Source organism: Semicossyphus pulcher, unplaced genomic scaffold (assembly GCF_022749685.1).
Source record: "Semicossyphus pulcher isolate SPU_LCO1_2020_fin unplaced genomic scaffold, fSemPul1.0.p SCAF_6, whole genome shotgun sequence".
Lineage (NCBI taxonomy): Eukaryota > Metazoa > Chordata > Actinopteri > Labriformes > Labridae > Semicossyphus > Semicossyphus pulcher.
In genome coordinates this window covers 27170097-27186996 of record NW_027211737.1, presented here as the reverse complement: position 1 = coordinate 27186996, position 16900 = coordinate 27170097, and the positions used below count along the sequence as shown (strand labels likewise).

The 16900-nt window shown below is 43.5% G+C and overlaps 1 protein-coding gene across 5 annotated transcripts in view; it reads right to left on the bottom strand.

The window, feature by feature from the left end:
* The window catches only part of fbrsl1 (fibrosin-like 1), a 310850-nt gene that overhangs the window by 78410 nt on the left and 215540 nt on the right, over positions 1–16900 (bottom strand). For 4 of the 5 annotated variants that reach the window (XM_069682291.1, XM_069682292.1, XM_069682293.1 and 1 more), the window contains one exon: positions 16466–16495. The exons of the other annotated variant lie outside the window; for it this stretch is intronic. In XM_069682291.1, coding sequence (XP_069538392.1) covers positions 16466–16495 — 30 coding nt within the window. The remainder of the gene's footprint in view (positions 1–16465; positions 16496–16900) is intronic. 5 annotated transcript variants of the gene reach the window in all.

Sequence of the window (16900 nt, the reverse complement as noted above, 5' to 3'; positions counted from 1 at the left end):
GCTAAACAACATTAAGTGACATCCAAGAAAGAACAACTTCAGTCGTATTCTTAGTATTTGTTATTTGATATGTTGGCATGTAAAAGATTAAAACATGGCAAACTGTTTTAGCACGATAACTTGATTTTTCTCCTTAATACATTTTCATTGCTTAAATTTGATTTATTGTTTCTTTAATCTTTAATAGCGTTTAAATGATGTTAAAATGAAATGTTTTCTATCAGGAGCTTTGATCTGTCTACACTTGTTCTGGCAGCATTCAACATTTAAAGAGCAGCTCCAGTCATGTTTTAAGACATATAAAATGCTCTGCTTGAAATAATTAATTGTGTCTGGTTTTTTTTATGCAGAATACATTTAATCACCTTGTAAAAATCCTCCCAAGTCATCTCCTCCTGCCTCATTAAAAATGCAGAATCTGCATAGGCCCCGCCCATTATGCAAAATTCCAACCGCCCCCTCTGTCGCATGCCTGTAGCTCACCTTCGACTCTGGCCAGCAAACTTGTAAAGAATGCTTGTTTTGATTTTTCTATTTTGCTATGTTAGCTTCTGTCTGCTACACAACGGCAAAGTAAATCGGACAAGGTTGCATACAAGTGGAGGTATCAAGACGGTAATGTATTTTATGTATCGCTCTCTAACTTGTTACAACGTTAAAATTACGGCCGAAAGCAAAACACGTCTCTGCCGTCGTTTAGTGGCAACCTGTTGAAACTTAGCTAGCTTGAAATGTAGTCATTAGTATTATCAAGGTTAACGTTAGTAGTCAGTAGTGAGTTTGCAAAAATAACGATGACGGTTACAGCTGGCCTGCGCATCGCCGAAGTGGTTGCCATAGGTTACACATAGTGATATGCATAGCGTCATCCCGTCCATTAACGGGACTGGCTCCTTATGTTTGTGACGTCTCAAACCTGCCAATCTGAAAACGTGTTGTTCAGCCTGTCCTTGGTACACTGCAGTTTAAAAGCAGACAGGCCCAGCCATGGAGATGACTGCTCATGTTGTCCCTGATATGTCTCTTAGCACATGAAGAACACCACATGGAGATGTTTACAAGGTTAAAAGCTGGATTTTCACTGGAGGGAGGCTTTAATGTTTTTAAGCCATCCAAAGAAGGTCGAGGTTTATGTGTGTCTAAAGCTGTAAATACCTTTTGGCCGAAATCTTTGCTTCCTTTGTAAATTATCTGCCGAGTTAACTGCTTATAACCTTCCTGCTCACTTTGTTGCCTGACCTGTAAAACTCTGATAATAAAGCAAATAAAAGGTAATTTTCTGAATAATGAAAAACATGATGTAAATGATCGCTGTAGTAAGCAGCCCTCCTTTCTTTTAGCTCTGCTTTGTATTATTTATTTTACAACTATTTGAAGTACCTCGTCTACTCAAACGTGCCTAATGTGGTGGGACTCGTAGTACAGAACGCCTTGCTCTGTACCTGGTGTGATATCATTGGCTGGCGGGGGGCTCCGGGACATCTCCTTGTACACCTCTCATCTCTGTCCTGTGTTGCATGCTGGGAAAGAGCCGCCCTGCGTGTTGTTCCTCTCCTTTGCCCGGGCCCTGAGAGACTTCCCCGCTAATGTTCCCCTCCTGTTTTACAACAGTACTTCCTGGAACAGCCCCCCTACTAGTCATCAGATGCTACATTAAGGGAGCACTCTGAAGTCTTCCTGCACCACTAAGGGCCCCTGATAAATAACTTATGGGGGAGAGGATTCAAAACATCTCTCCTATTACTAGCCTCGATTCATTTTTTACAGTCCCTCGAGCCTCCCATCTGTCCTGCACTTCAAACGCATCTGAATGCTCTGAGATACTTTCCCTATTCCATCCTATGGGATCCATGTGAAGGTAGAGAGGAGGGGAGGGGAGGCGGGGATGTGAGGGGGGGGGCTGGTAGAAAGAAAAGGAATATGACAGAGCCAGGAGCTTTGAGCAGCAGAATGTGCCGAAAGCATCTCTCCTATCACCTTCCTTTCTGACTATTCTCCACGGAGGGGAAGAAAGAAAGCATTTGAAGGAGAGGCAGAGGAAGGAGGAGGGAGGGAGAGATTTCTGGTTGAGGCATTATTGTCCGACTCAGAGCTGCCAGTCTCTGTCAAATTATAACACGTCCAACAACTCAGCCTTTTCTCATTCGCAATTACAAATTAGTCCATTAGGCTGTCGCTGCCTGTCCCTTCTCTTCTCTTCTCCCTCTGTGTTTGTGTGTGTAGAGCTGTAGGGGTAGGCAGATGGGAGGGGACCTTCCCTGGGCGGGAGATGGCAGTTTTAAGTCACATAACGAGACAAACAAGCAAACCAACAGTTGTAAGTTGATGTGATGTCGACAGTAATTGTCTTTGATGCGTTAGGGTGGAATGGGGGCGCGGCGGGTCGGCCTTGAAGTGGTGGTTATGGAATATAAATTGGGGCTGCCTGTTTTCTGAAGGTAGGAAAAAAGATACAGGCGGCCATCATGACAGCCGCCCTATCAGCTTAAATGGGTTTTAAATTAGCAGTAAGAGCATGGCTAACAACATTCCTCAGCTGAATGGAGCCCACTCTGCCGAGAGAAAAGCATACATGTGACACGTATGGATTTTGATTGAGTCAAGATTGCTTTCACTGATCCTCTTTATTGAGACCATGATTTCTCCGCAGCATTTGAATCAGGCCCATTCACATCCAAGCAAATTCAATTTGAGCTCCAGATCAGAGATGTGCATGAGACCAATTTAGTGCAGTGTAGGTGATATTAACAGGGAGACACTTATTCAAAAGGTGACAATCTGACTTAACCAACATAACTGTGATCTATGAAAATGTAATTATTATGCCTTTTCCTCTAATGAGTCGTCGTGACTTCTATCCAACATGTGCATTTATAAAGGCTCAAGGCGGCCCCTCTGAAAGGGAATTCATTACTGAACAAACCCTTGACTTTCCACTACTCTGCTGGGCCTAATAGGATCTCTCTTAATACAACACTGATGCAGACTTTTATTTATGCAATGTGGAGTTTTACTTGGTAGTCTATTCACACTAACCCCAACTGTTTCTATTGCAACCAGTTAGTAAGCGTCAATGCCCAGTTGACTATTTCTGCCTTGAACGGTACCCTGTGGATCGAGGTAAAAGCACAACCACAGTGTTTTGAATTCATAAGGCTGCTCTCATATTACCACTCGGAGAGTAAAGCTAATGAAATCATGCAGGAATTAAGTTGTTTAAGGGGCTACACTGTGGTTCTTGGCGGACGATAATGAGCCCACTATGTGGGTAGACCCCCTCCAAACTCCTCGGTCGGTGTCGAGCGACTAGCATCCCTTTCATCATCCAGCCAGTCTGAAAAAAACAGGACACAAGCAAGTCTTTCAAAGGACAAATACGGTGTGGGGGATTTTGGGAGCCTGGGTGAACTTAACAAGCAGGGATCTTACAGATTTAAAGGTACTGCTAAAAATTTATGGAGGCATGTTTGGACGGGGGCCACAGTGAACAGCTTGGCCAGCTGAGCAACATCACAGCGGGACGCCTAATAAGCTCTGCGCAATTTTTCACCCCATATTTTATCAATAAAAAAGCAGTTTAAACAGCCTCCCCCCCCGAACCGCAGCCGCTGCACTGCCTGCCATCTGGAGCCCTCTTTCATTTTATAATCCAACTGTCATTAAAATGCTTCTTGGCAGTTTACAGCTCGTTCCCCCTGTGCAGATGTGGAAGCGATCTTCAGACGGGGCCCTCTGATCAAAGTGTTCGCTGCTGTCAGACAGAACACTTACCACCCTCAGGCTACCTTCCAGTCCTATCCGGACTTAATGCCTCCCATTATTTATTTATTTCCACACTTCTGTATTTATCAGGTGCACCACTCCCAGCAGGGCTCGTACCGGCTCCAGAAGCCGGCAGCGGATGCCTGGAGGTTACAGAGGCAGGCCCGGGACTGCGAGGCTGCAGGTTAGAAATGCTGTTAGGAAACGTATGTAACCTCTGATGCACCAACTGGTGGAGTTCAAAGTGGGCGGCTAAAAGGAAAGTACAATCACAAAGCCGTTCAATCTTACGCTCTCCTACGGTAGGGGTATTATTTTCCGTGGCTGCATGCAACTGGATTTTAAGATCCAGAAACAATAACACAGATTAGGATCAATTTTCAAGTCAAAAGCAGTCTTATGTTTGCAACACTCGGCCCATTATCACAAGAACAAACATTCTAGTCTCAATAACACAAATAAGTCACCTGCAGTGGGTGATGAAATGCAACTACTTATGCCCATTAGGAATGAGACCACTTTGTCTACAAATGTGCTCATTAGACTGAAATTTTGAAACACAATGTAACTGTTTTCTGTCTGCAGGATTTCAGCCGGCCTGAGATCTAATTGATTTCATTTCCACCATTAAAACACAGGAGGAGAACAAACACAAAAACACTGTCAAACCGAGTTAACTACTGAAAAATGACGAAGCATACCAAGAGTGATGTTGTGGCAAAATTGTTGTAGTGTATACCACTGCTGTAAGTCCCTAACAAGAGATAAATGTGAGCTTAGTAATCTAATATGATGAGTGTTTCTGGCAGCAGACACAAAGGTGATGGCAGTAGGTCAACCCGTTGGCAGCGTCTCTGTATCATATCACGCTGCCACATTCATTGTGTGCACACGCATGACTTGCAGGCTGCCCGGCGACCCGCGGCCTCCTCACTGATGTGGCGCGGCGCGCATGGCGTTAATGCTCCGACCGGGTGTTGATTGAGCTCCCCTAAAGCCAGTGACGCATGTTGCCTTTGTTTGGCAGCCGTCCCGGTGTAAAAACTGGGGCCATATTCCGCCTGTCAGTGCCATGTGTTCGCTCTCCTCAGAGCACAGCGGCTGATGCCACTCAACCACCAACCCCCCTCCCACCTCCCACCCCCTGGCATCTCTATGGGCACCCCAGGCCTCGCAGGTCTGCACTAATGAAGTCAAATTAATTTAATGGATGCCCGTGCTGCCTGCGTCTGTGCTGCTTGGCAGGGGGACAGCTTTAATGCTGGTCTCTGTCTGTGGCTCTCAAACTCATACATATCCAGGAGCGGCTCTACCTCTACAAGCCTCAGTTGTGCCAATGTGCCCTGCAGGACTCAGAATTGATCTTCCATGCACATAAAAGCTAATGTGGAAGGGAGAGTTCTTTATTGAACTTGTAGAGGGGCCAGGTGTGTCCACTAATTAGAGCTCACTGAAAAGTGGAAGGGGAAATAAGTAGCAAATGAACATGAGTGACAGCCATCATTAATACCTGCTTCCCGCTGCCCCCTGAGCCTAAAAAACTCAGCGTTAACTTTTATGGAGCACCTTTGATACAATAATTATTTTTTCCTGTAATCTTTCAAGCCCTGTACGTTCTCCCCTGGCTGGCCCAGATCAAAGCAGGCTGGTTCTGTGCATAAGGGACTGCAGTGGCTGGGGTTTCTGGCTTAATTGAAGGCAGCTGGCCCCTGTGTGTGTGTGTGTGTGTGTGTGTGTGTGTGTGTGTGTTGGGCCTGATCTCAGCGCGCTCTCTGGGGTTCTCGGCTTTCCACATCACATACACATTCGCCCACGGAAAGTTCCCTCCAGAGCCCGAGTGACGTGAGGGCCTGCGGGGCTTGAGGTCTGGCAGTCGCCGGGCCATCCACAGGCATCTGAGTGTTTAGATTGACTTTGAGATGCTCAAGTGGTTAGCAAAAGAAGGATGGAATATGTTTCTCTCGGTGGGTGGGAGAGAGGCTCAGACTTCCTTTACTGTCCATCATCACCATTATGAGCTGCAGATGATGCTCCCCATAAAGACGCACATGTGGTACAACTTGGCTTCAGTAGACGTAAAAACAGTGGCAAATACAAAACAATTGCCTATGACTTAATGATAAATGTGTGTTTGTTTTCCCAAATAAATTCTCTACTGAAAAACATGACTGGCGTTCTACTTTGCTGACTGGCCTCTTTGTCTGAGGAGGGAATTGAGGCTCTCTAAACATTCTTTTCACAGCCACGGTGGACATAAGCTCCATTTACTGATTTATTCCTGGCCCGAGAGGAGGTAACGCTTCTTTAGGGAAACATTATCCACGATGGCACTGATTCCTAATAACAACAGGGAATTCTATATTTACCCCTGATTGCATATGCCATTTGTTGTGGAGGAAAAGCCAGTCGTCTTGCATTAGGAAGTCTTGTGCAGACAAGCCAAGGCTGGGACAGACACGAGTGTTGGTGCGCCAGCTCTAAACGCACACAAAGTCTGTCTTGCATTTCCAGCCAGAACAAATGTGTAAGTAATTACAGTCCAACCATGTTTATTGAATAAAACCCCACTTAGACATTATGTTTATGCACGATCAGAAACACTCAAATCTTACATCCACGTACACAAAAACATTTGGGTCTTTTCTTCCCTTTCCACAGAACATCTGCACCCAATATGGAGTCAATTTGAGTTTTATTACTCATGTGGAAAAATGTATATAGTGCTTGGATTGTTATTCAAACACAGGCCGGCTTGAAAAACAATGAAGTCTGTGCCATGCTGCTTTGGAGCTTGGTGAACACAAGGTTACTCAGTTTAGCTGCCTGTTTAACATCGTGCGCTACAACTGCAGTCAGACGACTCCTGGGCCATGTGTTAGCATTAAATTGCTTTTAAGTGGATGTGCATTAACTGCTGTAAGAGTGCATCATGCAGGTTTTATGTATATTATGTTTTGTAATCTAATTGAGCAACTAAGTTATGCAACCAGAAAAGCTTTTGTCCTCTGATTCTATTTTAATATTGGAGATATTTATAAACTGCAGTTTTAAAGGAAGCAGGTGCAGGTACTAAAAACCTTTAATTGACTACATGGACCTCAAAGAGTATGTTGCAATCAGGCTTGTAGGAGTAATGGAATACAAGTAACGGCGTTACGCAATTAGGATACAAAAAAGGCAACTGTATTCAGTTACAGTTACAGAAAAAAAAGAGGTCACTAGATTACAGATACACTTATTAAAATGAGGATTACTAGCAGGACTACAATTTTAAAATACATTTAAAAATTAGGACGATATAAAACCAAAGATGCTCTGTAACATCCGGCGTCTCATTTCTAAACCGTCCGTCTGTCCGTCTCTGATAATACCATGCAGCACCTGCACACACGTTACGACACAAGTCTCACAACACCACGCCTCAAAGTTGCCATCAACAGTATCTCGTGGGGAAAACAATGCTTTCACTGGGTGGAAATTTTGCCATCGCTTTGTCTTCAAAGGAGAAAATGGGAGCAACATCGCAGCACAGTGTGAGTTCTGCCTTCAGGCTGTGAAGATGCCGTCATTATCCAAGGACTCGACATCTAACTTAAAGCAACATCTACAGGTGAGACCGACCGCTAACGTTAGCAGCACAAAATTCCAGTTAAATGTTTGCTAACCTGTCGTCTTCTACTACTACTGAACAATAGTTTGTGACTGTGGTGGCCGCGGCTGAGATGGTGTGTGTAAAAACACAAGACTGGAATAAGTTTATGTCAGTTTACTTGCAGTTGGAGTGTGAAGTAGTGTGAACAGCAGACTTAACAAAGTACATTTAAATGCGCATTAACACAGCTATTAACGTAAACGGGCATTCGCACATTAGAAAAGTATTGACATTTCGTTTCTCTTGTGTTCATTTGCAGGTTTAGTATTGAAGTGATTAAAAAGTAACTGAAAGTAATCAGTTACTTTAAAATTGTGATACTTGTATTCGGTTACATTTTTAACAGGTAATTAGTAACTGTATCAGAGTATATTTTTAAAGTAACCCTCCTAACCCTGGTGGCAATGTACATGTGATTTATTTCCTACATTACTAACATGTTTCTACAGATACATACAGTCCCAGTGAGACGTAATGTGTCACCAATACTTCACCCTGGTCTTGTTTGATATGACATGCCATCCCTTCTCTATCACTGTATCATCGAGCAGCCGAGCCATCTAGCAGAAAATCGTGCAATCGAGCATTTCACCTGGCCGCGGCTGAAAACTGTCCTATTACAGAACCAGGGCTCTCAGGTGGGAAAAACAGTGTTTGAGGAAAACCACCTCTAAAAGTGGATGTGGTTGAGGTGGAGGAAAAACACATACCAAAACCAGGTGTTCATCCAGGCAACAATAACTCCCTCAATAACAATGATCACAAGAACATGGCTGAGTGGTGACAGGATTCTCTCAAAGAGTTAGCAGAGCGCTGCCGTGTGTGTGTGTGTGTGTGTGTGTGTGTGTGTGTGTGTGTGTGTGTTGTGATTTGAACAGAACAAAGGGATGACTATTTGTTCTATTAACACTCTGCCAACACAAACAGCTTTACTGAGAGGAGGCAGTAAGTGAAAGAAGATTACAGTCTTGATGCCATGTTATGTTTTCACACCTCCCGTCTTCTGAGTGGCTGGCGTGGTTTGGCTTGTCACAACCCTTCTATTTTCATCCACAAAGCCAACATCAGCGCTAACCTTTGAGAAAGAATCCCAACCAGGCTATTGGGTGCCACATCAATGACGCCACAGCCATGTTGACTGTCCCCGCGTCGCTGTATGACATGCATCGCTAGTGACAAGCCGTCTTTGCTGATGTCAGTTGGCTGTGTCTGTTGGCTGGCCCTGCAGAAGCTTCAAGTTTTCCCCTGTCATCACGCCTCTTCTTCCCAACATGCACTGGGGCTTGGTTTCACCGCTGAGAGTGCCCTTTCACTCACTTGCCTCCAAGCTTGTACACAAAGAAACACACATCAGTTCTGTTGAGACGGAGGCCGTCCTTCTTCACTTCAGAGGCAGATCCAAATGTGCTCCCTGATCACAGCGTACTTACACGCTAAATGCACAACAGATGTATCGCTTGACAACCGCAGAATGAAAAAACTAAAAAAAACATAAGCCTTCAGAGCAGACATGATTTGGAGCTGAACAGGAATGCTTGTTGCAAACAACTCAGTATAAATTAAAGAGATAAACGTTCCCAGGTTCTTGGTAAAAGCTGGATCTGAGGAACATTATGAAACGTTTATTCTGGCCGATCTATAAAGCTGCAAGTCTTATTTTCTTCTAAAACCTCATCTTAACTTTAAACCTTAGAGTTAGGCCTTAAATCAAAACATCACAGCAATCAGGGAGGAAGGGTGAAGACTTCAAATGGTCTGATGTTTCCTTTTCTTCTTTCTGTTTTGTTTCACTTTCAGGATTAGCTCGAAAGTGAAAACCGTAGTGAATAGAGGAATGAACGGAACAAGAGAGGGAATAAGGGAGGGGGAGAGAAAGACAAAAGCAAGAGGAGAAAAATGACATCTCCATATTAAGGCCTGTGTTGCCTGTGTCAGTTCTAATTTCACAGTGCCTGTGGGGAGCTGAATGCAACCAGTCAGCTCTGGTCTCATCTCGTTCCTCCTCCATTTTGAATCAGGGCCGGCGAATCCCAAGCTGGGGGGAAAGGAATATTACTGGCAAATTGGTTTTAGATTAAAGGAGGTGGCGAGGCATTCTGCTTTCTCAGCTCTTTCCCAGGTGCACTTAATCTAATTTCATTAAAGAGATGAGGACGGATGATCACTTGTGTCGAAACATTAAGCCGGTCCGTTTTTCCCGTCTATAAAAAACGTTAAGGTTGTCAGCCGCCTGGCGGGTGGCCTGTTTGTTATTGAATATGATGACTCCTGGAGACCAATCTGGATCTCGCAAAGCAGCGGGGTGGTTGGGGAGGGGTGTGTAAGGAGGGGGAAGATACCTGCATGAATACATATATATTTATTGCCTTTTTCCTCGTTCAAGATGGCGGCAGAGCGGACGAGGTAAAAAGAGAGAGGGCAGTAAATAAAAAGAGGGAATATTAGAAAAGGAGGAGAGCGGAGGGTAGTGGTGGTGTTAACGGATATGTCTGCAATCCCCAGAGCACGCTTGTTTTTTGTTTCACTGCTGGCTTCACAGGGTGAACCCCCAATACATGAGCAGGGAGGATACCATTAGTTGACGAGCTATTACTGATAAGCCGGCAGAGACGCTCCGACGCAGTGATATGGCATTCATTCTGCACACAGCGGGAAGATAAGGGGGTAGAGGAGGAATTAATGTGTCAATCAGAGGCTGTGCGCTGCCCTGGCAGATGAGTACACCGGAGCCATAAAAGAGCTCATAGACAGGATGTGGTAATGGTCCTTGGAGACTCCCGTGGAGGCAGATACACTTTCCGCTGAGTGACTGCTCGGCAAATAGGACCAAATAGAATTAGCCGACCTGGGTGTCCTCCGCTGTGGCTATGGTGATGCGGCGGTGGTGGTGGTGGTAAAAGCACCTGACACGAGGCCACTGAGTTAAGGGCTGCAGAGGATATAAGCGGCTCATGCTAACGCTTCGCACACAGACAGACAGCCGCTGTATTATTTGCACAGGAGAAAGAAAGGAAATTGGAGTAGCCATCGAGGACGGCAAAGTGGGGCCTAACGGAGATAGGATGACACTTCAGGAGAGTGCGTGGACAAACTGAGATGGGATAAATCCCACTCTATTTCTTTCCCTGCCTCTCCAATGACAGAAAATGACCGTCTTGACTTGGAGTATCTCAGACATGTCAAAGGTTGACAGGATTGGCGGTCTGATAGATTTCAGGCGGAGCAGGGAGGGTGGGAAGAGATTTACAACGGAACAACCACTGAAATTTGCTTTATCAAACCAAACAATACCTGGTAATAAAAAACTACCAGGTGTTCTTGTTGTATGTTAGATAATGAAGTCATAAACCAAGGTCAAAGAACAGTCGCCCATTTAAACATCTCTCACAAAGCTTAATATTTCAGCCAAGTGTTCAAGACGTACCAAACAGAAATCCCTTAGACTGTTTGCTTCATCTGAGCGTCGAGTTTGTTTCTTTTTCTTTGGATTTTCACTTATTGTTGAAGTTGTATCTGTAGTCATCGATCTTTTCTTTGTTTGTTCAGCCATAGTAGATTACTGTTTACTCGCAACACTTGCAGAGAAACAGCCGCTTAGCTCCGCCTACCCTCTCTGGCAGACCAACCACTGCTGGCTGATGGAAAACATGTCACGAACTAAAAGTCGCACCGGACACCCAGTCTGTAATACTGCAAATGGCTCAATCACCATTGTGTTACCTCATTCGGCGATATATATTAACTTAACAGACATCTACTTATATCTTTCACTTATATCTTGAAGTATGTGGACCGAGAATAAAGAATGAATAATGTTCCCAGTTCCCACAGCATAGAATCAAACAGACTTGACTACATATTGTCCCTGTATCGCCAGGCAATTCTCCTAATGTGGTTAGATGCATCTAATTTAGCATGGCTATGTGCAAACACACCAAGCATTGCTTGACTAACAGTAAAGACAGAGCAAACATTATTCACCATAAGGAGTTCATCCTGTGGATTTCCCCCCGGGTGCACACATAACTGAGGAGATTCAAGGTCAGGCCTGTTTCTTTCTTTAAAAGGAACACTGAATACTTGTCATTGGCAAACATCATGTAATCTCTGACATCAGACGACAGGCGTCCCGAGAAGAAACGCCAGTGATGAGAGCACAATACTCCGAATGTGATTGCTTGTTTCTTCAGGGCTGAGCCAATCAAACACAAAGATCCCCCTCACAGCGGCCCGGTGCTGAACTGGAGGTGACCCGGCAATCTCCAAAGAATTCAAGTCTGACATGTTCTGGAAATACGTGACTGCCTGCCTTCTGAGGTGCTGCATTGATACGAGCCGGCTTCACAAGCTGCAGCAATCTAAAGTGACTTTGCTTTGGCAGCAACTCGTCAGTTTTATTCAAATACAGTGTAACTGATTGCACCCTGGGGGCACACCTGGAAGCAATATTCTAATTAAGTTAATCTGTGAAATCCTGACAATGTGGGTGTTCAGGTGGCTGGTAATCTGATGTGAAAGGAGTCTTTGTTTTCATTGGGAAGATACGGGAGGAGCTGGCACCTGTTTCAGCAAAACGTTGCAGAAAATTATCGCTGTCGAGTTATCCCGAGAGCGGGCAATTACAAATGACAGTGTTTGTCTTTCTCCTCATGGAACCCAATTTTTACACCATCAGTTTTTTGCTGCTTTTTGTGACGGCCTGTCAAAGTATTTCTTTCCACAGGCTTCTCCTTTCCTCAGCAATTTGCTACGGATGATTCACAACTCTCATCACCTTGATTATGATAAAATGTGTTTCTGAGGAAATGAAAGGTCAGCGCGGCTTCAGCTTTTATCCAGATGTTCTTTTCTCCTTGGCTAATACATGAACATCAGCAGCGTATGCTCAAAGAATCCAATATAGTGGCTGTTTTTAAACTATACCACTGTTCAATTATAGTTCTTGTTGAATGTAATGAAGGTTTTCTGTTTTAGAACATCTGCTCCTGGTAGTCTAATTTTGCCATCATTTGAACTAGTGAATATGTAAACACTTACCTTTAGGCCTCCATGATCAGAGAACAAGCTTTCAAATAGGGAATTCACATTGTAGGTGACTGTGGCGATGGGTTGCCGTGTTGGGTGTGGCACATGTCGCTCTTACTGCTCTATGTAAAGAAATGCTTTTGTGCCTTTAATAAAATAATGTAGTTTTTAAAGTAGTTAGATGTCGTATTATGTCTCGTATTACCTGGGGGTCCTCTAGTAACTTGTAATAGTTGCGGAGGACGTCTATGAACTTAATCCCGTGCGAATCGGCCATGTCCGTAATTTGTAAAGTAAAAAATCCAGCACAAATTATCTACCATGTTTTGGCAAAAACAGAGGTCATCTGATAATATTAGTCACGTGCGAATCAAGTTGATGTTACGGTTAGCATTGACATCAATCATAACCGGGTTGATAATGTCTGTAAATTGTAGTAAAATACAGATTTTGCTAATCCCGTGCGAATGCGCCGCACGAAACACAGACATGAGGGGGTCATTTCTAAATCACATGAGGTCCCCAGGTAATACTAGTCCAGTGTGAATAGGGTTATTGTTTATGTATGTATGTAAGATTATTGGCATCCAACGCTGCTTTTCCATTACTTGCTGGTTGCTGATTTTCAAAGCTAACGTTAGCTAGCAGCAACTTAGCAGGAATATGAAGAAATATACAGTAGTTCTTCTCTGTTAGTTAGGGGACGCATTATGAAAACAAGTTACAGGTTGAGTTTTTGGTTGTTGTAATTGTCGTGTATTGTCAAATACATATCAGTATAAGTTAAAGACAGACTGGACTAGTAATAAGAATGAAAACTTAGTACAGAAACTAAAGGTTGATGAGAAGGAACGAGGATTGAAAATAAATTTTCACACAAGCCAAGATGACTGTCTAGTGGATTCCCAATAACATTTTAGGTATCTTGTTAAGGGAATAATACAAATATTTTATTTCATAGGCATTGGTCTTACAGTGTGGGTGCATAGTTACTTACATAGTTACATACACTTGTCATCGACATGACAAATGTATAAGAGCAGAGCTCGAACAGGCGAAGCCGCAGTCTGGCTCTTGACAGTGGACGGTTTTATAATTGGTACAAAAAAAGAAATCAGACAGCTGAAAACTTGGTAGCATTGTCTGAAAGTGCATCATATTATGAACTGTGTCCCAATCCAGCTAAACAGGCCAACATAAGTGGTGCCAAATGTCAAATATGGAGCTGTTGTACTGAACACACAGAGGCTGACACCTAACCAACAACACGGCAACTCCGCTGAGTCTCTACAACACCGCCGGAGCATTGCTTGTTTTTCTCTCTTCTCTTTCTTTTAGCCGTGTTGTTTAGTATCACAATATCAAACTTTTATATACTAAATGTCAAAATTGGTGACACTATATAGAAGCGTTACAAGTGTGGAGTAAGTGATGGAGCAGGAAGGAAAACAAAACCCTGAAAAGAAACACTCTGAGCTTCCTTCCCTCTCTACCCCCCAAAGTGATGCCAGGCAGCCGTATGGAGACTGACAGGCCTGCCACGTCTCTCTGTCGTGTCAACTAGCTAGCGCCCTCGGTACCTCCTCGCTTCAATGAAGAGATAAAAGCCTATTGACTTGCCAGGCTACAGTTAATGCAAATTGGGCCTGCTATCAATGTATTATTTATGGGGAGAGCTGCAGACATTTCCACAGAACTGGGAGCTAAGCTTACAGGAGATTAGGCATGCTATCTCATTCATTTACCAGGGAGTAATTGCTAAACTGTGGAGGAATTAGAATGCATGAGGTTCCCCAAAGGCGTTTCATCTTGTAACCAGGTGGCTGCCATCAGACAACCACCTCCGAGCCGGGGATAAACAAATACACAGGAGTGAAACTGATAGACTACATCTGTCAAAGTGTCAAACGGTTAAAGCTCGATGACATCACTGCTAAAAGGGTATGCACTTTTTTAAGCCTACCAAGTTGCTGGTTCTGCTCGCTCCAGTTTTTACATTTGAGGCCTATGAAGAAGTGAAGATTCCCAAAAAGTAAAACTAATAAATGCTTTTAAAAAAATGTGCATACACCTCTAAGACTGTCTCATAAGGTGATGCTTTCCCAAAGAGAAAACGGAAACTGCACAAGTGAACAGCTACCGTTCTTGGCTGCCATCAAGGACTAGAAACACAATGAAGTTCACTTTGTAAGACTAGCCTCTCTGTTTAAACTAAAGTTCAGTTTTTTAGAGCCCTCGTTCTCAACTGGGTGTGTTGGGACCCAAAAGTGGGTCGCGGAGCTGTATCAGTGGGTGCCTGAAAAGAATAAGTTCTATGCTACGCATTTATTTTGAAGGAGATGGAGTTCCTATGACATGCATACAGTAGTGGTGCAGTTTATTCACACTACATGTATCCACTGAATGGTTATCCCAGCTGCAGTTACATTTACATTCTTGAAACTTGATGAGCCCGACAGTAGTTGCATTGTTTTAGTTTATTTCTGTTGAAAAAAGGCTGTTCACTGAATGAATTGTAGAGGGAATATTTTCCTTTTTCCTCTCATGACCTGCTGGTTCTTTTGGTTGACACAATACTGCTGTGTTTTGTGATGTTTATAGACTGTAATGTTTCATTCCAACTCAGGTCCAGAGTGCACCATTTTTCATTTAATACTTTTGGGTCGCGATTTGTCATTAAGTAGGCGGTGGGTCCTGAGGCGAGAACAGTTGAGAATAGGGGTGCTGAAAAAAATCGATTCATGTCAGAATTTCTACAATTCTGGATCAATTTAAAACTTCCAAAAACATTCGTCCTAAGTTAATGGTCAACATCAGCCTGTTCGTGCACGACAAACCCGCTGCATGCATTGTTTGCCGTGCACCATTTCTGGCTTCCGTTGTACACAGATCCAGCAAGGAGGGTTTCGGTCCTGGCTAGTCAGTAGCGCTGCTAACGTTAGCTAGCTCTTTGCGTCAATAATGTATGGGGGAAGCCCTGACCAGCGCCCACAGAATAGCTCTTGCGTGGACCTCTGAAACCACCCAGTCATTCGTGACATTCACTGCTCACTACATCACGGATGCCTGGCTGCTAGAGTCTCGTAAACAAATGCGAGTGATGAGTGGAAGCCACACGGCTGTGAGAGTGAGTCTGCAGTTGCCCACACACAAGCTGAAAATTGATGTCTCAAAGAGCAGTCGGGCATTATTGTGTGATTGTTTTGAAGATCATACAAAATTTTTAGTTTTATTTGTGCAAAAATATTATTTTAAATGGCAACTTTCTGATAAATACAGAGGTAGCCGGCCTAAGCCTGCCAGTTTTATTGAAGTTTAAGCAATTTTCATTTTGTATAACTTAACTTAAAATGTAATTAAAACAAGTACGAAACATCTGCTTTAATGTCATAAAATAATTTGCCACACAGCAGACTGGAGTGAAATAAGCAGCCCTTTGTAACAAATAGGGCATTGATTGTGAATCGGGAATCGGTTTGAATAGAGAATCGATTTTGGATCGAATTGTGAGATATTGAAAGATTCACATCCCAGTTGAGGTTTTAGAGAAACATAACAACATATTTGTGTTTGGAACGTCATGCAAAACTCTCAAATGTAAAAGTAAAATGATTACATGATGTCACAAAAAGTTGTGATTTTTCTATCTAGTATATTCGAGAAGGTAAAACGCAGGCTCACAAAAGTTTACTGTTTGTAGCACAAGCTGTGATCGAGGCCAGGAGACATTTTGAAGACATATTCAGGCACAAAGAGCTCCAAACACTACAGACGCCATATTTTTTTACTTTGTGCAAAGCGAGAGTAACACTGAAAACAGTTTCTTTGGCAGTTTCTTTGTCACTTTCTGTAAGATGCAAACGATCAACGGTGGTGGATCCGGCAGATTGTCTGTAACACCTCGTCTTTTTTGCTAACAGCACTCTGCGGCTGTTTCTCTCCTCGAGTTTAGAGCTCAAATTTGTTATTCACAACTCTCAGCCTCTTCATGCGGCGGGTGAATAAACACAGGAAATGCAGTCTTACCTTGTCGTCAATGTCACTCTCGCTGTCACACTGTAACAGAAAAGAGACAGACACAGGAAATATAAGGAATTATTCATTTGGCTCCCCCCCACAGTAGCCCCATAATCAGTGCAGATGTTATTTCTGTGTGAAACTTCTCATTCACTGACAGCTTTCAGTGCAAACGGCGGAGGATGAAGAGGGGAAGGAGAGTGTGGTAGTCTCAGAGTTTTTCATGTTTCAAAGGCAGCACAGAGTGCGTCTCTAGTGTTTCTGTAGCAAATTCAATGCTGTAAATTTATAAAAGATAAAAATGAATTACACTACACACAGGGTTCCATCATAAAGAGCCTGTTCAATGACTTTGAATTCAGCTGCAGCTTGTCATTTAGCCTTTTAAGAGTGCTTTAAAATTGGACGATAGTATCTCAAGGACAGAGAGAGCCTCGGCTCTCT